At 53.0% G+C, this 21,384-nt stretch overlaps 2 protein-coding genes, 1 long non-coding RNA gene and 1 other non-coding gene across 18 annotated transcripts in view; 1 reads left to right on the top strand and 3 right to left on the bottom strand.

The window, feature by feature from the left end:
* Positions 1–11,064, bottom strand: part of SDC3 (syndecan 3) — a 41,971-nt gene extending 30,907 nt beyond the window's left edge. The window contains exon 1 of the mRNA XM_037382028.1: positions 10,912–11,064. Within this exon, the coding sequence (XP_037237925.1) occupies positions 10,912–11,007 (96 nt within the window). The 5' untranslated portion in view covers positions 11,008–11,064. The remainder of the gene's footprint in view (positions 1–10,911) is intronic.
* A 1,641-nt stretch (positions 11,065–12,705) lies between these two features.
* Positions 12,706–16,411, top strand: LOC119145438. Its single transcript, XR_005103410.1, has 2 exons — positions 12,706–13,254; positions 14,670–16,411. It is a non-coding gene; the product is annotated as an uncharacterized LOC119145438 (long non-coding RNA).
* The window catches only part of PUM1 (pumilio RNA binding family member 1), a 78,568-nt gene continuing 72,496 nt past the window's right edge, over positions 15,313–21,384 (bottom strand). For all 15 annotated transcript variants that reach the window (XM_037381907.1, XM_037381909.1, XM_037381919.1 and 12 more), the window contains 2 exons: positions 20,047–20,239; positions 15,313–17,078 (listed from right to left, as the gene is read on the bottom strand). In XM_037381907.1, coding sequence (XP_037237804.1) covers positions 16,947–17,078; positions 20,047–20,239 — 325 coding nt within the window. In that variant the 3' untranslated portion in view covers positions 15,313–16,946. The remainder of the gene's footprint in view (positions 17,079–20,046; positions 20,240–21,384) is intronic.
* LOC119145690 lies at positions 19,632–19,717 on the bottom strand. Its single transcript, XR_005103497.1, has one exon. It is a non-coding gene; the product is annotated as a small nucleolar RNA SNORD103/SNORD85 (small nucleolar RNA).

The raw sequence follows: 21,384 nt of genomic DNA, 5'->3' as shown, positions 1-21,384 counted from the left end.
ACTTTCCCCCCCCCCCCGCTTCCTCTTGCTATTTTAACAGAGACAGACATGTCCTTGATGATTTTCAAGGGCTATAAATGTTTTATGTCCCTTTTCTCTGTGCTCAGACAGCAACTTTTCCTGATGCTCAGTGGAAGCAAGACCTGGAGCGGAGCAGCTGGGTGCTGCCAGGGTGCAAAGGGACCAGGACACCAGCTGCAGGGAGAGGATCCAGCCCTGTATCCACATGGAAAGTCAGCATCCCCCTGCATCACATCCTCTCCTTCCCCCCATCCCTAGAAGGGGATCCCACTGCCCAGCCTCTGTGCAGGATGGCTTTCTGCTGCAGAAAACCATATAGTTTTTAAAACCCTCTGGGGGCTTTGTTGCTCTCAAGAGTTATTTATAGCTGGAGGCAAACTGTGCTTGCTGGGAGCAGCTGGAATTGCACCAGGACAAGCAGGATCCAGCCCATGCCTGCAGCAGGGTGGTGGGTGCTGGGGTGAGCATCCCACCTGGAGCCAGAATCAGTCCCAAAACCACTGGGCCCCTGCACCACCATGGGAGAGAAGGTGTGGGATGCTCACCTGCTGGGGGTCAGGGGGTTTGTGGAGAGAGTTGGAGTTTTTTAGATCAAATCTGGAGCAAAGAGGATGAGTTGCAGATGAGAGGCTCAGGAACAGCCCAGCCACTGGTTTGCAGCTCCTATCCAAAAACGCAGTCACCCAACCCAACCTATTTCACCAAGAGCATTTCCCAGGGGGTGGGAAATTCACCCCATGTGGCCCCTCATCTGCTCTGAGCATCCAAAGTGGAGCAGGAGGGAAGAAATGGTCCCTTCCCCAAAACCTTGGCGTCCAGCCCTGCTCCTCTCACACACCCGGCTGGGGGAGGGCTTGCCCAGCTTAATTGCTGGCAGCCTGTCCTCCTCACGTCCTGACTTTAATACAGTCCATCAAGCAAAACACTCCAGCTGAAGCAAGGAAAATAAGGGGGGAGAGGGATGGGAAGGGGACGCCCGGCTGCCTGTAGGCAGCAGCCATTTCCCAAACCCGGGGATGCAGCAGCCTGCTGGCACGAGGCACATGGGGATGAGGGGCATGTCACCCTATCCCTGCCCGATGGAAAGCAACTGCTCCTTCCCCTGTCCCAGCATTGCTAGCAGCATGAAGCTGTTCGGCATGGATCCAGTAATGCTTTTCATCCAGAGGTTACAGCACTAGGATGCATGGCCCCAGGGGAATTAGCCCGGCTGCAGAAGCATCCTTTGCTTGTGCTGGTAAGAGCAAACAGAGCGTTTGGAGCTAGGTCAGAAGGAAAAAAAGACCACATTTGTGTTCCCAGGACCCTCTCCCATACTGCCAGGTGCTTTGCAGCCGGGATGGCCCCAGCCAGATCCTCGCCCCACACCAGGCTGGTGGGACTAGCAGCCAAATGAAAAAAACAGAAATAAACTCTTTTTACCAAATATTGTATCAGGGTCTATACAGAGGAGCCCACGGGGTTGATCTTCCTCAGTCATTTCGCTGGTGCTTTTAGCCCAGCACAACACCTGCTTGAGGACTGGAAAGGAGCACCCCGAGGAGACAGCTCCATCTATTTAGATACAAAAAGTCACTGTTTAGACCCAAAAACTTGCTCCTCTGGCAGGAAGCAGCCAGAACACAGAGCTATTGCTTCCTTCAGCCCCAGCCACCCCTGCCTGCTGCCTTCCCTTTACAGATGGTGTAATTTCAATTTCCTCCCAGGTCTGGGTGTGTTTGAAGCTGGATTGCTGCACAGAGTCTGACCAGGCTTTTTTTTCACCTTTTCACATCTCAACTGAAATTACCCAACGGATGTGCCTTTCAGACTATTTCTGGTCTTGTTTGGGATGCTACACACACAAATAGAGGTTGGCTGGCTGCAGAGTGAGCTCAGATTTGGTAAACAGGATCCTTCACACACACATCTCTGGCTGGGCAAGCCCGTATGTAGCAGGGGCATTTCCTGAACATACAGGAGATCCACAGGATTTCATGCCAACAGAGGACAGTGGCTTGCTCCAAGGATGCAGACCCTCATGGCGCATCCTCTCTGCTGACTCTTTGCAGCCCCTTTTTACTGCAAGAGTAAGCAGGCACAGTCTGGTTGAGCTCAGCCCAAAGACAAGGAGGCACAGCTGCTCCAGACGTGGTGGGCACTGCTGCGGGATGCCACTAGCAAAGAAATGTCCATAGGGATGCGTACATCCCCATGAGGGACGATGCTCCAGGGACCAGCCAGTGGGTACCAGGCAATCCCTGCAAACCCAGCCATGCCCATCTGATCCCCATGCCACGTTCAGTGGATTCCTTGTCTCTTCCTCCACAGCAGCAAGAGCCTTCCTCCCACTCTCCCCCTCCAGCCTTTGGCTGGGTGCTTGAAGAGCTCTCGCCATGGAAAATAAAGGGATTCAGGATCCTCCACAGCCAGGAGCTGTTCCCATCTAGAATGCTGCAATGATCCCCTTGGCATGGAGAGCATCTACCCACCTCCACACGAACAGCCCTGGGGATCACAAGTGGTGGCTTTAAGGACACCTATGTAGGGACATTTGGGGATGGCACAACCCACACTGCAAGGTCCTGTGCATGGCTTTAAATGCCACAGCCTGGAGATGGAACAGGCACCTTGAGTCGGAGGAGCAGACGTTAATTAAACCCAATTAATGGCAAGAGGGCAAAGCGGAAGAATGAGCTGCATCACCCCAGTTACAGCACTGAGGGGTGCGGCTCATCACTAACACCCCAAAAATCCTAGGGTTCCTGCCCAGCAAAGCAAGCCCCTGCAGCCCCAGCAACCCCACTCCATGCTGCAGGAGATGCTGCAGTGCTACAGAGGACACCCCAGGAGCCAGGCCAGCTTGCTAACCCTCCCTACAGCCCTCTCCCACAGCCTAATTGCAGCTTGCCAGGCAGCTAACAAGCAAGTTACACCCAAAACAATTATTTACTGAAAAATGGGGAGAAACAGCTCCTTTCAGTGCCAGGAGAAAACAAAAACAATGGATTAATCGATTACGGAGGCTGGGTGCTGTTGGGGGCCATGTCCCAGGCAGCTCCGCTCACCTGGGCAGCCCAGCAGGGTGCAGCTCTGGCATGCACAGGTCCCCGGGGAGCCTGCGGGGGGATGATGCCCCCTGGCCATAAGACCAGCACAGAGCCCCATTTCACCCCAGCTTGCTACACCTGATGCCTTGAGTTCCTATATGATGCCCAGGTCCTTGTTTAACACCCCGATTTCTCCATCAGTAAATACGTGTTGGCACGCTCCCTAATTAACAGCAGGTTCATTAACAGCAGGATCCCCCACCCCCCAGGTTTCCAAGGGATGTTTGTAATCATTCTCTGACAGAGGCAACAGCAGCACTGCACAGGGCTCCACACACCCTGGCAGGGCACAGACTTGCAGTCACTGGTAGTTAATGAGGGCTTAATTAGCGCTCATCAGTGCCATGTGGTGCTCCAGGTCACAGCCCCTGGCACCCAAGCGCACTGCCCAGGCTGGGGTGCACCAAGCTCATCAGGCCTCAGGAGGAGGGGAGTGCCCTGCAAAGCTGATTTATTATGTGCTGCATTATTTGTCCTGGAGGAGGCAATGAGAAAGGGGGTGGTGACACCGTCCAAGGACCAAAGCACCCCAAAGTCACAGGGACATGGCAGCTGCCTCTCCCAGGACCTCCAAAAAAGGGAACCTCACACTCAGAGCAGCCTCCTGGGTGCGGGTGAAAATATCATCGGAGCTGCATAAAATCATCCCATTTCATCAACAAATACCTGGCAGCTCTGGGTTTTTCCACTGGGCCAGAGCCAGGGCTTTGGAGGCATTTAAGTGCCGGTCCCTGCTTCCTCCCCACGCTCCCCATAAGTGCCATCTCCCGTGACACTCAGCTCTGGCTCTTAAGTACCCTCATCCTGGTGGCAGGAGATTCCCACGACACCCTCACCTAACACTGAGCAAATATACTTGGAGCCTGTGTACAAGGGAGAAGGAAAATTAAAGGCCGAGTGATGTTACTCGCCAGAAAGCCTCCAAAATGGGGAAAAAAATGCATTATTCCAGCTTCCTCTGATTCATCTTCATGGGTTGCGATGGAGAGGTTTCCCAGCAGCATCTCAAGACACAACAGACATTCTCAGGACAGGCAGCACCTAGAAAAGTTGTTAGGAGCCCAGTGGACCAAAATTTGCTTTAAATGATCTGGAAATGGGGGACCTACACCTAGTTTGGGGCAGTAAAGCTCTTTGTGCACGCTGTGCCAGTACCACTCACTGCCTCTGCAAGGAAAACTGCTTTGGGGTAGGAGAGAAACACAGGGGCTTTCTGTTCAGTTATAGCTTTCCTTGCAAAAAATAAGAAATAATTAAGGGGTTTTTTTAAATGCCCATTTTGGACCAAAACTCCCACTCTCTGTCCCCAAAATGCATCCCTCTGCTATATTTTTGACATTTGCTAACGCGAGCATCACTTATAAACCAAGCCAAACTCACACTTGGGACTACACGCCTTCCTTAGCAGTTATTCAGCCCAACCAACGCGGCTCATGAAATAGCTTCATTCCCCTCTCCTCCTCCTCCAGAAAACAGCATTTTTTGGCAAATAAACTGTTTTGCCAACAAGTTGTGCTCCACGCTGCCTGAGAGACGATGCTTGTCCCAGCTCTAGCCTCCTCCACCTCAATGGGCCCCAATTCAGGTCCCCCACACTGGGGCTGCAGTGGTGGGGACACATGCCCAGGCTCCCCCACATTAAGGTTTTCTCCCCTCTTGCTAAAACACTCCTTATTTCGCCACTGGCCAGGAAAGAAGAAGCAACCCTGAGGTTGCTGCTGTTATTTTTATCTTGAAATAAGTAGTTTGAACTGTGGCCAAGCTGTTCCGAAGGAGGGAAATGCTTTGCATTGTGACCGCAGAGATGTAAACACATGCAGCCTCCCTTTTGGCAGGGGCACATCACGTGGCTGAGGCAGAGTGCACATCCTGATCCAGACCGGACAGAGCTAGAATCACCTATTCTGGGATGCTGAGGTGGAAAAGGGGGATGCAAGTTTTGGGAAGCATCACTCCCAGGGTGGGGATGCAGTGGTACTGTTCACCCCCAGATAGATGCTGTCTCCTCCATCTGCTCAATGCATTTCACACACTGCCACAGCTGAGTGAAATACTGGTTTAACCAGAATTAACTTTTCCAGTAATTTTAACAAAAAGCTTTGAAAGAACCAGCTCTAAAAATGCTTTTACCATCCTGACAACAAAAAGGAGCATCCCTGTGCCACCTGCATGACCCCAGGTTCAATTCCATTCCTTCCTGACCACAGCAAGACCCCTCAAAACACTGTTTGTCAGGGCAGATGCTGCAACCAGTTTGAGTTTGGCAGCCCCAGGAGCCACTCTTTGCCTGGATCCAGTCACATCCTTCCCTCCTGCCTTGACTTCCAACAGCTCCTGTCCTGCCCCGCAGGGCTGGGCACAAAAGGGGGGCCTTTGCCCTGTGTGTTGCTCATGAAGGTCGCCAAAACACTTGGGAGCTTTGCACAAGAAACTCGGCGTAAATGTCAAATTAATTAACTGGGAAAGATGTATGCATTGCCACAAAAAGCTCTCTGTTTCACCCCGCTGCCCTTACTCCCACCTCCGCTCTCCCCAGAGCCAGGCACTGGCTACGTATGGCTTGTGAAAGCCACGGCCAGGGGAGGCAAAGGGCTGCTGGACACTCCTGATGGGAAATATTTCCCCCTGCTATAAAGCACCACATCAAGGGAACAGGGAAAAAGCACAAAGCAAGGATGGAAAAGCTGGGAAACCCTCTCCGGCAGCTGCTGCTCCTCCCTCCGTGCACGTGCTGTGGCACCGTCTCCAGGGACACAGCCGGGGAGGGATGAGCATCTTCTGCTGGGGCCAGGCTGACACTGCCGGGCTGAAAAAGAGGCACGTCCCCCTTTCTGCCCATGAGAGGCTCGACAGCACCACCGGTTTTGCGGGGTAAATCTTTCTCCAGCAGCCCCCCAGGGTCCTGAGCCAAAGGAGCCTTATGCAGGCGTTAACCAGCTTGGGGAGGGGCTGAGGACCACAGCTCTGGGGAAGGTACCCCTGCCTGCTGGTCCCAGGGGACAGCAATCCCCGTGCTGAAGGGGATTTCTCCCCACAAATAATGGCTCTCCACCTCCTGAGCACCGAGGCTGGGTTTGCAGAGATGCTGAGTGCCAGGTTCATGCATCAAGGAGCAGAATAAAAGCAAAAAAACCACTCAGAGCCACACAAGGAAAAGATCGGACCAGGCCTCCTTGCCCCGCTCTGAGCATGGGGGAAGCTCGGTGGGATGAGGGTGTGGGTACAGAATTAACGCCCTGACCAAAAACTGTTTTAAAGCTTTAAAGGTTCGGGAAGGGAAAGGCGGCAGTCTCCCAGGCCACAGCCTGGCAGGGTTTGGTACCCGGCTCACGTTGTGTGGGGACAGGGAAGGGCATTCCCCCAGCCCCGCTGCCGTCTCCCAGGGTTGCCACCACCTCCCACAGCTCTTCTGAGGGAAAAGGAGCTTCAGGGACACTTGTGGACTTAACCCCCACACCACATACAGGCAGGACAGTGGCCAGAGGACCCTGCACCCCTTAAGAAGCTCTGGGACCCCCTTTTTTTTCTTTCTTTTTTTTCCCCTCAATTTCCTTATGATCTTGCTTCACCTCTTTCTCGTAAGAGGAAGGAGCTGGGTACTGAGTGCGGCTGGAGGGGGAGAGCTGGGGTGTCCCTACAAATGGGGCTGGGTCTGACCACCACATTACCCCAGTTTACACCAGGGAGCTCAAATCCACACCCCTGGGAGTCAGGCTGAGCCCCAGCAAACTCAATACATGCCACACAATTTCACGGCAGCCCCTGGAGCCCCCACAAACCTCAGAAGGGAAAGACCCTACCACAGCCCCCGTGCCAGGCTGGCCGGGGAGCTGCCAACCCCTGACTGCTGGCAGACTTCATGGGAACAAGCGTGCCCTGCAAACCCCCATATTGGTGGGACCCAGGGCTGCAGGGGTAAGCCCCCAGATCCTCTGCAGGGGGAGGTGGTTGATCCAACTCAAACCTCTGAGGGGCCACGGGGCATCTCTGGGTCCCACATTCCCCATTATCCCTTCAGATGCAGCCAAGGATGGATTTTAAGGGATTGCAAGGAGCGAGGGATGCCATACCACACTGAATCTCGCCCGGAGAGCCCCTCAGATACATACTGTGGGACTGAAGCAAAATCACCTTCCCAGTACCCTGTGAAGAGGAGCAGGATGAGGCCAGCCCCGAAGTAGCCCAGCCCCAGAGTCACCACAGGGAAAGCTCCAGCAGGGACAGGGACCTGAGCGCAGGACACATAGAAAGGTTACAGGTAGTCGATGCTCTCTGTAATTGAGGTCACACGGGGCTGGCTGGACCCACTCCCCCAGCACCTCGCTGCAGCCTAGCGCACAGGCCACCCTCACTGATTAAAGCTCATCAGCTTGCTCTTTGCCTGCATCTAATTAATGCGAGTGGTGCTGCCTGGCACTGCCCTTTCCCCGCTCTGTCCCCAAACTATTCCCAGCCACCAGCATCCCAGCTCCCTACCAAGGCCCTGTGCGAAGGAGGAAGAGGAGGAAGCAGCAACCACCCCGGCCTGTGTGTGGTCTGCAGGGTGGGGAGCAGCCAGCTCTCCCAGCTGCACAGAAAACAGCTTGTTCTTGGATTCTCAAGTGTCTAATAAGGGGTTGAGCTCACCCCCACCATGGGCACAGCTGACGCAGGGGCTCCTCTCCACCCAGCTGCCAGGATCTTCGGTTCAAGACCTCATCCTCAAAGCCATCCACAGCTGGCTCCAAAGTGATGGAGCAGGAGATGGGGGTCAGCAGTGATGCAGAGGGTGAGCTTGTGAGCTTTCCAGCCCTGGGGAATCCTGGCTAAAACAAAACCTCCATGTCCATGACGCTGTTGGAAAAACCCACTGCCAGGATTGGGTCTTGCCAGGAGAGGCAGGCCTTGCCCCACAGCCCTCCCACAGAGGCACACAAAGGGTTAAAGGGACCAATCCCAACAGACGGATACAAACACAGATACAGACACAGGGCCAAGCGGGATCGAAGCCACCACAACATCAAAGGGAAGCGTCAATTCCCACGAGACTCGTTATGGTTCCCAGACCCTCAGCAACACCACAAGACTGGCAGCCGTGTTCCTCTGCACTGCCTGGGCCAGGGCTGGGACACACAGCACTGGGTGCATCCCCAGGAGCTCACAGGGTAGGTACCAGCAGGAGCCAGAGTTATTTGTCCAGTCTCCACAATGCAAACATTAATTACTTCTCCAGGCACTGCTCTGGAGAAGGGCTCCCTGGCAGCGACCAGGATCCCGCACAGGGTTTGCAGGCAGCGTTACCCAGTTGCCTGCACAACTGCACAAGGGACACGAGGGTCCCCAAATCCATCCCCCACGCCACTGTCACCGCAGCTGGCTGGTATGTACCAGAGCTGTGCCAAGCCACTGGTTCCCATTCTGGTGACCCCACGGAGAAGCTGAGACATTGTCCAACAAGACCAAACGACTTTAAAACTTCAGCAAAGAGGAGGAGAGGAGAGGCCTTGGTCACCTCCAGGTGAGGATGCCCCATAGCCCCTGGAACATCCTTCAGGGAGGGAAGCAGCCGCCTCCCTCCCCCAGCCTCTGTGGTGCCCAGGAGCATCCCATCACCGCTCCTATCCTGGCATTTAACAAGTCTGTAACCTTTCCTGCCTAATTATCCTTAGCAAATGCCAGCAACCACCTGCATCACCATCCACTAACCACAACTAAAATTCCCTAAAGGGGAAGGGGAAATGCTTATTTGGGAGGGCAGTGAGCACCCATGCAGCCGACCCCATGCCTGCCACAGGTACTGGAGGTGCTGGCACAGCCACACTCACCTCTCACTGCCACAGGCACCCAGTGATGGAAGGGAGCTGTCAGCAGAGCTCAGGCTTCCCCGGATCAATAGCAAAGTGCAATATTCAGTTTAATAAACTGCCCTTTGATTCATGGCATGACATCACCGGGAGCCACAATATTTATTGTCACTCAGACAAGTAAATCACGCACCTGATGGTGTCCTCCATAGCGGCTCAGCAGACTCCTCGGAAACACTAAAGTTGCATCTGCCTCTTTGGGAGGGGAATAACCACTGCCAGGAAAGCCGGGCAAACACCCCACATGCACCCATTGCCTCACAGAAATCAGGGTGCCATCCTGCAGTGCCCGCAAACCAGAACGCCAGGAGGATGGGGAAGGGCTCTGGATTATTGAATACAGCAGGTTGCCCGCTGGCAACCAGCCAGGTCCTGGGACTTCTTCCCCTCTTACAGAGGGGGGGAATAGGCAGCCTTATTCCCCCCCCCCCCCCCCACTCTCCCATTCCTTCTGGGCTGTGCTGGTTGCATGGGAAAAGCATCTTCTGGCTGCAGGAGGATCCTTTCCATAGAGCATCACTAAACAGCCAGTACCCCACAAAGCCACCCTGGCTCCCCCAAACGCTCCTGTAAGCAACTTGCAAAGAGTGAGCACAGGGCAGGGCGCAGGCAGGGTATAGGCAGGAAGTGGGCAGGGGGGCTCTGATGGAGGGTATCCCAGCCAGAGCATGCTGGCCATGGGGAGAAGCAGTTTTGGAAGTACCACGAGAAGCCATGGACCCTTTCCTCCTGCCAGTAGCAAAATTCCCTCCCATGGGCAGGGCTGGGAAAACCTCCCGGGAAGAGCCGGTGCAGAGCGGGGCAATGTCCACGCAGGCAAGGGGCGAGTAGCAGGCAGGGCTTGCCTGCACTTACCCCATACAGCCGCGAGGGCGATTCCAGGGGGCAGGCAGGGGGACAGGCAGGGATGGGGCAACACCGCCCCCCCGCCCCCCCCGTTTCTTCTGCCACAAAGCAGGAGCGGGTTTTCCCTCCCTGTCCCCCCTCACAGGGTCATTTTTAAAGCGTGTTTCCCTACGACCTTCAAATGGCATCTGCCGCCAGCCTACTCCCCACGCACACCGGGGGGGGGTGTGGGCACCCCGCCCCCCACCCCACCTGCCAGCTGCTGCCGGCCCTGCCTGTACTGCGGGGCTGAGCCCCTGCCCCAGCCCTGCCCGCACCCCGGGGCTGAGCCCCTGCCTGGGGAGGGGGCGCAGGGGAAGAGGGCACCCGGGCGGGCAGCGGCTGCGCAGGGGTTCGGGGGGTTGTGCAGGCGGGGGCGGTGGGGCAGCACGGGGCAGGGGGCGGGGAGTGGAGCTCCCGGGGAGGTGGGCGCCCCCCAGCCCCGAGCAGGGGGCGAGCCCCAGCGTGGGCGGCGGAGTCCCAGAGCCCCCCATTCAGCCACCCAGCCAGGTGCCCCAGAGCCCAGCCGCGCAGGGGGGCGGCTCCGGGACCCCCCCCACGCCGGGTGCGGGGCCCAGGGCAGGCTGTCGCGGCCAGCGGGTGCCGGACCCCCCCGCCCAATCCAATACCGCTCCCGCGGCCCCCGCCCGCTGCGGTGCCCCCCGCCCGCTGCCGCTCCGCTCACGATGCCGATCGCGCCCCCCTGAGCTCGGCCCCGGTCCCGGTGCCGCTCCACTCACGATGCCGACCCCCCCCATCCCGGTGCCGGTCCACGCACGATGCCGGTGCCCCCCCTCCGAGCCCGGTACCGGTCCCCCGCCCGCTGCCGCTCCACTCACGATACCTATCCCCCCACACCCCGGTGCCCCCAGCCCGCTGCCGCTCCACGCACGATGCCGGTGCCCTTCACCCGCTGCCGCTCCACGCACGATACCGATCGCCGCCCCCCAGCCCGTTCCCTGTGTCCCCCCCGCCCGCTGCCGGTCCACGCATGATGCCTACCCCCCACCCCCTACCCCCCTCCCGCCGCCTACCGATGGCCCCCCGGCCCCCCGCGCCCCCCCGGCACTCACCAGCGCGGCGCGGGCGTTGAGCAGCAGCAGCAGCGGCAGCAGCACCGCAAGGCTCCGCAGCCCCCGGGGCGCCGGCGGCGGCACCTCCCCGGGCATCTTCCTGCCGCAAGGACGCTGGCGGCGGCGGCGGCGGCTGCAGCGGCGGGAGGCGGCGGCGGGGGCGGGGAAGGGCCTTTGTTGCCGCCGCCCGCGGGAGGCGGTGTGGGTGCGGGCCGCCGCGCCGCCCTCCCCGCCGCGTCCCCCCTGCGCCGCCCTGCAGGAAGCACCGGCCCCCCCCGCCTTGGACCGGCCCCGCCACCCGGAGGGTGTGGGGTGGTGGTGGGGTGCACTGGGGTAGGGAAAGGATTGGGGTAAACTGGGGGGGGGGGGGGGCGGGGTTGGGGAGATAGGGTAGCTGGGGCAGATGGGGGGGCTCTGGGGTAGATATAATGGGGGAGCTGGGGGCAGATTCGGAACCCAAAGGTAAATACCAGGGAGATCGGCAGCAGACTAGGGGGAGCTGGGGAAGAGTGGGGGATCCCAGGGGGAGATGGGGCAGACTGGGAAGTCCCGGGGGGAGATGGGGGCGGGGAGATGGGGCAGATTGGGGAGGTCTCAAGGGGAGCTAGAGCAGATTGAGGGGTCCCGGGGGGAGATGGGGGGGGAGATGGGGCAGATTGTCGAGGTCTCAAGGGGAGCTAGAGCAGATTGGGGGGTCCCGGGGGGAGATGGGGGGAGCTGGGGCAGACTGGGCAGTCCCACGGGGAGGTGGGGGGGAGGTGGGGGGGAGCTGGGGCAGATTGGGGTGTCCCGAAGGTAGATGGGTGGAGCTGGGGCAGATTGGGCATGTCTCAGGGGGAGCTAGAGCAGATTGGGAGGGTCCCAGCGGGAGATGGGGCAAACTGGGTGGTCCCGGGGGGAGCTGGGGCAGATTGGGGAGTCCCAAAGGTAGATGGGTGGAGCTGGGGCAGACTGGGGGTTCCCAGGGGGAGATGGGAGGAGCTGGGGCAGACTGGGAGGACCTAAGGGGAGACTGGGGAGTCCCAGGGGGAGGTGGGGGGTCCTGGGGCAGACAAGGTCACCTCAGGATAGATGGGGGAGAGGCACCAGGGCAGATGGAGGCCCTGGGATCTGTCTCCAGGAAGGGACCCCCACTCTGCCCACTCCCTCCGTGGGACACTTGGTCACCCCTGGGTGGGTGCTGGGGCCAGGGCCACCCCCAGGCTACAACCCGGGAGGGGGAACCCCCCCTGGGCAGGGCCGGAACTTGCCCTCAGCACAAAAAAAAGGGGGCAACAATGGGCTAAGAGGACAGGGTGGTCCCCGGTCATGACAGTGGCTTCCAAGGGACTGCCAGGTCACCTAGTGGTGGCTTTGCTCCGAACTGGGGGATTCGGTCACCCTGCTGGGCCCGGGAGATTGTGGCTCTGGGTGAGATGGGATGAGCCGGGATGGGGCATCAGTAAGTCCTTCCTCACACACACGTGTAACTCCTCTGAATGGCGTTTGCATGCTTTCTCTGAAAAGCCTAAATATATACTCGCCTTCCCATAAAACCCCTCATGTGAATCCAAAATATACACGGGGAGCAGGCTGAGGGGGGAGCAGGGGGAGCAGCTGGGGCAGGGGCTTTGCCTTCCCAGCATCGCCGGTTTAGGAGGGGAAATCGGCCAAATTCAGCTAAAAATGGAGATGCAGCCCCTGGCCTGGAGCATGTCCTGCGGCCGAGCATCCTCCCAGTGGGGCACTCGGGGCAGCCCTCCTCTTTGGGGGGTGCAACATCGCCGGAGGGGGTCTGTCCCGAGGTCCCCACCTGAGTCACTTCTCTCTGTTTTAATTGTGCTGTAATTAGAACGATCCAAGCTAACAATATTTTTTTTAAAGTGCGCTAGTATCATCAGCAAGAAGCTGGGGGGGGAGAGCAAAACCCGAGGAAAGGCTTTGGGATGGGGCGGGGACCTGGGGAGGTTCCTGAGGCAAGGGGTATCCCTAGGCCGGAGGGTCCCTGGGGCAAAGGCGGGGTCCCTGGCAGGGGTGTCTCTGGGGCAGGGAGTCCCTGGGCGGGGGTCCCTGGACAAGGGGAGCGTGGAGCCGCGGGCCGGGGGCGCGTTGCTGGGGCTGCACCGCCCCGCCGTGGCCGCGGCCACCCCTGCAGCTCCGCCGCTGCCCCTGGATGGAGCCTGGAGGCAGAAGGCCCCGTAGGTCCCCACCAAGGGGTTGTCACCCGAGCGGTGGCCCCTGAGGAGCGACGGGGAGAGAGGTGCCCCCTACAAGCAAGTCGGGGTCCCGCGGGGGGTGCGGCGCGGCTGCCACCGCGTCCTTTTCTGCCCCACTGCGACCATGGTCCGGTTCTGTCGGGTCAGGGTGAGTGTGATAAACCCCAGCCAATGTGATGGACCCCACTGGTGTGATGGAATCCACTGATGTGCTGGACCCCTTCGCATCCCTCCTCCAGCAGCAGCCGACAGCCGTGCTCATGATTAAAAGCCCGCACAGACCGACATGGCTGTACCCTTCCCAGCAAGCCCCCGCCGTGCCCCCTCCCTTACCGCAGCAGGCCCAGCACCACCAGCCAGGGGACAGCTGCCCAGGCTCAGCCCCAACCATGCTGGCCACATCTTTCCTCCCAGCTCAGGGACAGAGCAGGAGCCTGCGGGTCTGGGCAGGAGCTAAACCCATCCTTGACACCTTTGCTGCGCTGCCGTGGTGGGACAGATGCCCGTGTTAGGCACGGACCCATGAGTGTCTGCAGGAGGAAACGGGGAGCCTGGGGAGACTGTCACGCTGCTCTCCACCTGAGATACACATGCTCAATGCTAATTAAATTAAACTTGAAATATACATATATATCCCTTGCTTTCACCACGTTGTGCCCCAAATCTACAGCCACGCTGCTGCCTGGCTGAGCTGCTCAGCACCAGGGTTTAAACAAAGCATTGAAGAGCTGTAAGGGCTACAAGGGCTGTAAAAACTGCAACAGCAGGAGCCCCAGAGGCTCTGGGATGTGGGACCCGAGTCGTCCTATACGCTCATGGCTTGGTGTGATGCCTGGCCCAGAGGCACAGGCTGGCTCCAAAACCAGGGCAAAAAAAGGTGTCAGAAAGCCCAAGTCAACTCTCTGCTACATTTAACAATGAGTGTGAAAACAGATTAAAACTGCTGCTGAGTTGCAGGGGTACGGGGTTTTGCTGAGAGGCAAGCAGAAGGAAACGGCAGCGTGGGAAGGATCAGTAATTTGATACATTCTCCAAAATCAAATGTTTTAATGCATAAGACAAAAAACTAACTTCCTGCAAGACAGGAAGTTTCTACCCCTCCATCAATTTATCAGATGTCACCCTGTTTGCACAAATGCTCAGACTTCTCAGGATTTCCCAAATGACTCTGTCAATAACCTTCAGAAAAGGGTCTTTAAAACCAGGAGCCGCCAACCTGCACTGCAGGGACAGGGCAGGTCCTGTGCGCGGGCAAAGGGAGGAAAACTGGTGGGGAGAGGTGGCTGACTTGCTCCCCAAGCAAGGGTCCCAGCTGGAGCCCTGTTTGAGGGCACAGGGGATGTAACGTGCAGAGCTTGAGTTTCTCAGTGACAGGGAATTCGACAATAAAGGACAGACACCACTCCGGCAGCAGAGACACTGGGGGCAGGGGTGGGATGTGACAAAGGCAAGCAGCACAGTCCAGCACCAGGCTCCCATCCCATCACTTCTTGGGCAGGAGAGCTTGGGACTGGGGAAAGTCTCCAAGGAAACACGCACTGAGCACTTGCTTTGCTTTTCTAGCAATTCTCCGTGAGCCAGGAAACATCACACCACCCAATATTGCTGGGACACCCCCACGCTGGCTGCTGGGTGCAGCTCCCCAGGCCCCTCAGAGCGCCCTTCCTCCCCACACCCCAGAGCACGAAGAGGAGGAGGAGGATAGAAATGGCTTCTGCACAACCACCAGCTCTGCAGAGCACCAGCCCCAGCGTGCGAAGAGGGCAGGAGGGTGAAAGCAGCAGAGGAAACCACCAGCAGAAGACAAGAGGTACCAGGGGACGTTACTCCCGGCCCCTCTTGCCAAGTTGCTCTGCTTAAACTGAGCCAGAGATGCAGGGTGGCTGCCTACCTCCAACTTGTTGCCAGAGGATGGAGGCTGCAGGTGCTATGAGTTTGTGTGGGCTCTGAAGAGGTTTAGATGTGCTCAAAGAGGAGAAGGGGCAGAATCCAAAGAGCCAAAACGCCAGAGCCCATGAGGATGGTGGCAGTGAGAAGCAGTGACAGACAGGGGGTCACTCCACTCTTCGTTTTCCACATCTATCTGTTGTTGCTCAGAGCAGGCGCAGCTGCCCTCAGCCAACACGGGGAGGCTGCTCTTAAATAAAATAAAGAGGCAAAAAGATGTGGGGGTGGCACTCTGTCATGCTGGAAGCAAACACAAAGCCAGATTCCAAAGTTCTGTATTTTTCAAAATAAAGATCACACATTGTTTAGAGACAATCTACACAAGAGTTACAAAAAATAGTCGCCCAGGCATAAGCATACACAGGTTTGTTAATTATACACATATGGTTACAAGTGTGCTTGCAAAAAAGTTCATTGGAAATATACACAAGGCTCTGTAAATGTACACCGCGTAGTGTTACAATTCTATATTCAAACAAGGAAAATTGACAGTATGTTACATTCACTTACAAGTAGACAAAATGCAAAATACAGTTCATCTTCTGTACAAAAAGGGAAGGTGATTCACACTTTACAAGGTGAAAAGGGACTCTGATTGTAAGGAAAACTAGGGGATCCTGTACTTTTGCACTTTTTGTTTCTTACTGTCACAAAATAAGCAAAACATTACTTTTTAAGAGTCAAAAAAACACTATTTTGAACTGAATAATTTTTGTATAACATTTAGAAAGGATTGCTACTGTTCAACTAGGTGACAAATAAAACCAAGCATTTATTTTTTTTTTAAACATTAACTAGGCTGTATAAAGAGAACATTTCCTTCAAAAGAAAAAATTTACTTCTGGTTGAAATTACAATTTACAATATACAACACTATATGCTACGACCATAAAAGGTGTGAATATACACTGAAATGCACAGGTTTTGCTAATTTTTTTTCTTACCAAAAAACGGGTTTATGTCAATTCAAACTTCTCCACATTTACATTACAGAGGTTTACAAATGTACAATTGTACAGTCAGAAGTATGTTCCACTACTAGGGTACATTATAGATACAGATCAGACATCAAAACAAGAAAATACTACAAATTTTTATATATGTAAAGTCTACACCAAGTATACACTATATATTTATAGAAGCAAGACCAAAGCCGAGTTGGATTTTCTTTTTTTCCTCATGCTAAATAATCAAATTGTGTCTCTCAATGTTAACAGAACAAACAGAGTAGGCAGTAAACAAGTACACCCACCCCCCCACCCCCTCACTTTAAAAACTTTCTGGGTGCATATGTTTTCCTCCCCAAAACCACAGCTAAGCTACCTCCTTTTGCATGTTAAACTGAAAAAAAAAAAAAAGGCAATTAAAAAGTTTCAAAAACTTAATTAATTTTTTAACTGAAGCTTTAGCAAGTTGATTTTTAAATATTTATAAACAGCGTTAAATGCATCATTTGTGCCATTTAACTAAAATTCAAACTTCTTGCTGACTTTTGACTAAAAGGAGAAAAAACCAGGTATTTGCAAAAAGGTTGCCTGCAAGGCAGATGAATTAAAAATGGGGGGTTTTGTTTTCTTCAAACCAACCACCCTGAAAGTTTCCACATTTGGAATATAGATACAACAGTGAACAAAAATGTGGCCTTCCATGTACATTTGATACCTATGTACAAGTATTCTATACACCAGTAAAACAGCAGGGCAATTAGTTAATTAAAAAAAATAATTAGTACGTTATGCATAATAAAATTAAAGAAATTTACAAAGGCTTTTTTTTTTTTTTCTTTTTAGCAGTTTAGCAACCATAAAATGTTTTCTAACTGTATACTGGAATATCGCTGGTTGCTGGTTGTAGATACCGGATGGCCAGTGAGCTCCTCCCCAGTGCGCTGCCTCAGATGATACCGTTTGGTGGCCCGCAAATGGGCCCCAGGTCCACCCCATTCTTCATGTAGTATTTCTCCAGCTTGGCCAAAATGTGTTTGCCATAGGTGTACTTGCGCAGCGTAGCAATGTGAGGCCGGATCTAGAGATAAAAGAAGAGTGGGTGAAGCTTCGGAACCAGAGTTACAGCCACGTCAATCCCGAGCGAGCTCTGGGTGCCCCATGGCCAGAGGGGCTGGCCACCAGTGGGCAGCCAGGAGACCACAGAAATGCCATTTACTGTAATCACATCATTTACTGTGAATCAAGCTAATGTTCTTTAACTCATGGATGTTATTTTTAGGAGGAACTTCTGGTCAAGCAGGTGGCATCGTCTTGAGCCGTATTACTGGAATCCAGCCGGATCCAAGTGTGTGGATGGATACAGGGCTTTGTCCCAAGAGAGGGAGCCAGAAAGACATGACCACTGGGGTGCTCAAGCTTCCCAAGGGTGCCTGATGCTCTGCCTCCAGCCCAGGGGCAAACACACTAAGGTCAAAAAGGCGTCAGAAGGGTCTAGTGGGGCTGAGCAGCTTTTGCTGAACACGAGCGGGGTCCTCTGCCTCCTTCCAGGCTACAGGCTGAGCTTCAGAGCTGCTACAAGCCTGGAAGAGCTGCTGGTAGGAATTTCAGCAGCACAGCTGAAAGAGCTACTGGGAGAGGCAAGCAGCATTAATTCTTGATTAATTTCTGAACCTGACAGTTAAAATGCTTATTTTAAGCAGGGAAGAGGTCTATGGAAGCAAACTTCACCCGCTCACACTGTTGCAGAGTATAAGTCACTTTCAATGGCACTGTCATTACTGTAGGCAGAGTAAAACCACCTCTACTGCCAGAGCACCTGAACAAGGAAAGCTGTTTGCATTGTACCATTATGCTGCTGAAGTTCTCCTGGACAGTTTCAGAGGAATGAGACATAAGAGCAATTCCTTTTAATTGCTAGATGAGAAATATCCCCCACCAACAGCACATTCCTGTAATAACACAATTACGATGGACTCCCTACAAGCTGCAAACAGGGTGAGAAAACAGCCAGCACATGGTGTACCACACTCCCTGCTCCCCCCATGGATACACCACCATTACTCGCCTGCACCAAGACTGACCATAAAACTGCCATGGGAAATCCATCCCAAACTCATCCATTTCATCAGCTCAGCCTCTAGCCGTTTAAATTCCTATTTCACTTCAAGGACCCCTCTTGTAATAATCATAAATTTATGTCTTGGCCCTCCACACATCCCATTTCCATTCCCAAGCCCACCTCCAAGACTGCTGCTCTGAGGTTAAGCAGAAGTAAAGCTTCCCAGGTCCAACAGTTTGCTCTTTGTTTGTCTCCATTTCCAAGATCTTTTTTTTTTTAACTAATAGAACTGTTTAAATTACTTTTCAGTATTATTTTTTTTCAATAAAAGTGCTGTCTTTAACAATAACACAAACTGCTTGTTTGTACTAATAGCAATTTTCACAGTCCAAAAGCAACAGTCAATACACTCAATTTTCCCAGGCTTTCACTCAGCTTGATAGCATAGCTGAAATCTTCATCTTCACTCAGTCCTATTTAAGCTGTCATCCCAGTTTTATTTTTGACAGCCACACTGATAATCTAATTATCATTTTATTCAAAAGACTTCGCTTGACAGGAAAAAGAACAAGTCAGTAGAGATCATTTGGGTGGGTTATTTTTCAGTATACAAATCTCTCTATATACAGATTAGCAAAATCCACAGGTCATTCTGCTACAGTTAAACTGTGTATATCCCTTGCCATACATTTTTATTTAATTATATTCATAATTTCTTTTGCACCAGTACAGATTTTGATTTAAAAGAACTACTCTGAATGATTCCTAAACCTAAGAATTAACCTCCCTGAAGATTATTTCAGCTGCATTTATGTTGTTTATATACCAGTTGACTGCCCTGTGTGGGTAAAAATCAGCTCCCTTACACAGATAATACCCACTTCTTTTTACAGAAAAATCGCTCGGTCCATTTTACTCAGGGTTTCTTAAATACACTCGATTTCATTGGGATTTGAATACCTGACACTCCTCTCAGTTCCTCTTAGTAAATACAGGTTTTTCCAAGATAGTGTTAGTATTTTATTTCTAGTAAGAAAGTACCAGCTGTTTTTCACAGAGTAACAGACCCTAAAACATGTGACTGAAGAAAATAATCTCAGTTCTACTACACATTTAAAAGCCTATTTTTTTTCCCCCCATTCATTACAAGTATGAAGACCCACAAATGTGACCTTTAAAAGCAGGAAAATGAAGACGTCACCTGATTTTTACAGCTTCCTGCCCTTGGGGGGGCAGCAGGCACATAGCCTTGGGAGGTAGGACTGGCAGTAATGCATTATTTAATTCCAAAATGTCTTTCCTTTTGACAAATAATTAAGTCCTGAAACTGTTACGCATTTAAACACCACAGCATAATGCTAACTGTGGAAATCTCTCATCAAAACCGCACTCAAAACTGAGAAATAGAGAATCTGATGAATAGCTGCAGGCTCAGGTGCTACAGCAACACACCCCATCAGTGCAGCATTACCAGCCAACCCGCCTGTCCCTATCAGGGCTACAAAGCAGGGACATGAAGCAACAAGACAGCATGGGCAGCCCTCAGAAACGCAACCCGCAGGTCTGCCAAGGTCTGGCTCGGCTCCACTGAGCGCATAGAATTGCTCTCATCAGTGAACGCAGTTCTCAGTGAGGGCAAGTGTGTCATCATTGCCAGACCTTCAGAGGACCCTTGCAAGGCACCAACCCATGGCACTGGCTGCAGTAAGTCTTGGCATTTTTCAGCAGTATTTGCTATACCACAAGCGTGGAACTAGGTTAATAGGTCAAAAAGATTGCTAGAAGCAACCAGCTAGTTTTAAGTCCAAATGGCACCTTTATTTCACACTGTCGTATTTCAGCTACTACTGAAACACACAACTTTGAAATACCTCTGTCGTTAGGAAATTCTAATGGCAAAAGCAATCATCTCAGTCTTATTTTCTCTCTGCAACCAGTGTGGCAGCGACAAGCCTTACATCCTTATCAATCGATGGCAGCTGCTTACCTTGTGCATGACAATCTTCCGCTGAGCTGGTTCTGCCACATCGATCATCTTCTGTACCACGTAGTTGGCGTACTGATCTTTCATCATGGTGTATAAGGCACTGTGAGGGCCATCATTCATAGTGCACACCTCATCAATCAACATGGCACGTTCCGTACGGGAGGCGTGAGTAACACATTTCTCCACCACATTGCTGTAACAATAAAGGGACAACCTGTGAGTGTGCAACATCTCTGCTGGGCTTTTCATTCCACCCCAGGGAGCTCTCTTACACTTCTAGCAAGGGCAGACCATCTGGGAGAGACACGTGCTGGCACATAAGTTCAGCAACATGAAAAAGATGAGCAGTCCAAGGCACTTGGGATCTTAGTGGGAATTTGGAGGACCTGCTCAGGTTTTATTTCACCCAAATTTGTGTAACTCTATGATGATGTTGTATTTGAGATCAGCATCTGTTCTCCTGGTGTGGCCATTAGAGAAGCAGAGAGTTGTTCTTCCGTTGGTTTTCTCAGTACTGGAGCTTGACGGGAACAGAGGTCCAAGGTTATAACAGGGAAATGCTTACCTAGGTACGAAAGATTTTAGCAAAGGCAGGGAACTTCCAGAATTCCTGCATCTATTACATGACTAGTCTCTGCTCTCCAGAAAGCCAAGTTAATAGGTTCATAGGATATATGAAAGGGGATTGAGAGTTCTGCTAGTCTTATTTTCTGCATCCCTGACTGCATCATAAAATCACCAAGTGGTTTGCCACAACCAGTGCTCAGCTTGGGACATCCTACACTAATTCACGCTCCATCTGGAAAGAAGTTTAGGAAAACAGAGTAAGGCAAGTCAGGGAGAAAGAATCTGAAATAACATTAAGACCACGTTCTTCTAATTCTTGTTAATATTACACTTCCCTTGTGTCCATAAATACTAAAGCACTATTTTACTTATCAAAAGGGGGGAATATTGAGCCTTTTAAGAGCTCAGCCTTCATGTTCAAATGGCTAGAAACACACACAAAATGAATTTATGGATGTGGAAAGTATTACTTTTTCTTGACATGGACTAAGGTACTCTGATTTTGCTTCCACCCATGTGTAGCTCTGTAGCATGCGGACTAACAACCTTGGACTGCTGCAGCTTCCCTGAGAGGACATCATTATGCATATCTCAAAAAGGAGGGCAAGACTTAGCACATAAAAAGCCCCGATTCTTCCATGAAAAGTGGGATGAAAAAGAATTGTTGCTATATTGACTTCCCAAATTCCCTCGTGGCTTGACAGCATCCCAGGGGCAGTGAAATGCTCTTACGGTGTGTTATTATTTAAGGGATAGCGACCACTTAAAAAA

The sequence above is a fragment of the Falco rusticolus genome, chromosome 3, assembly GCF_015220075.1.
Source record: "Falco rusticolus isolate bFalRus1 chromosome 3, bFalRus1.pri, whole genome shotgun sequence".
Taxonomy (NCBI): domain Eukaryota; kingdom Metazoa; phylum Chordata; class Aves; order Falconiformes; family Falconidae; genus Falco; species Falco rusticolus.
The sequence above is the reverse complement of the archived record's forward strand: the minus strand, read 5'-3'. Positions and strand labels throughout refer to the sequence as shown.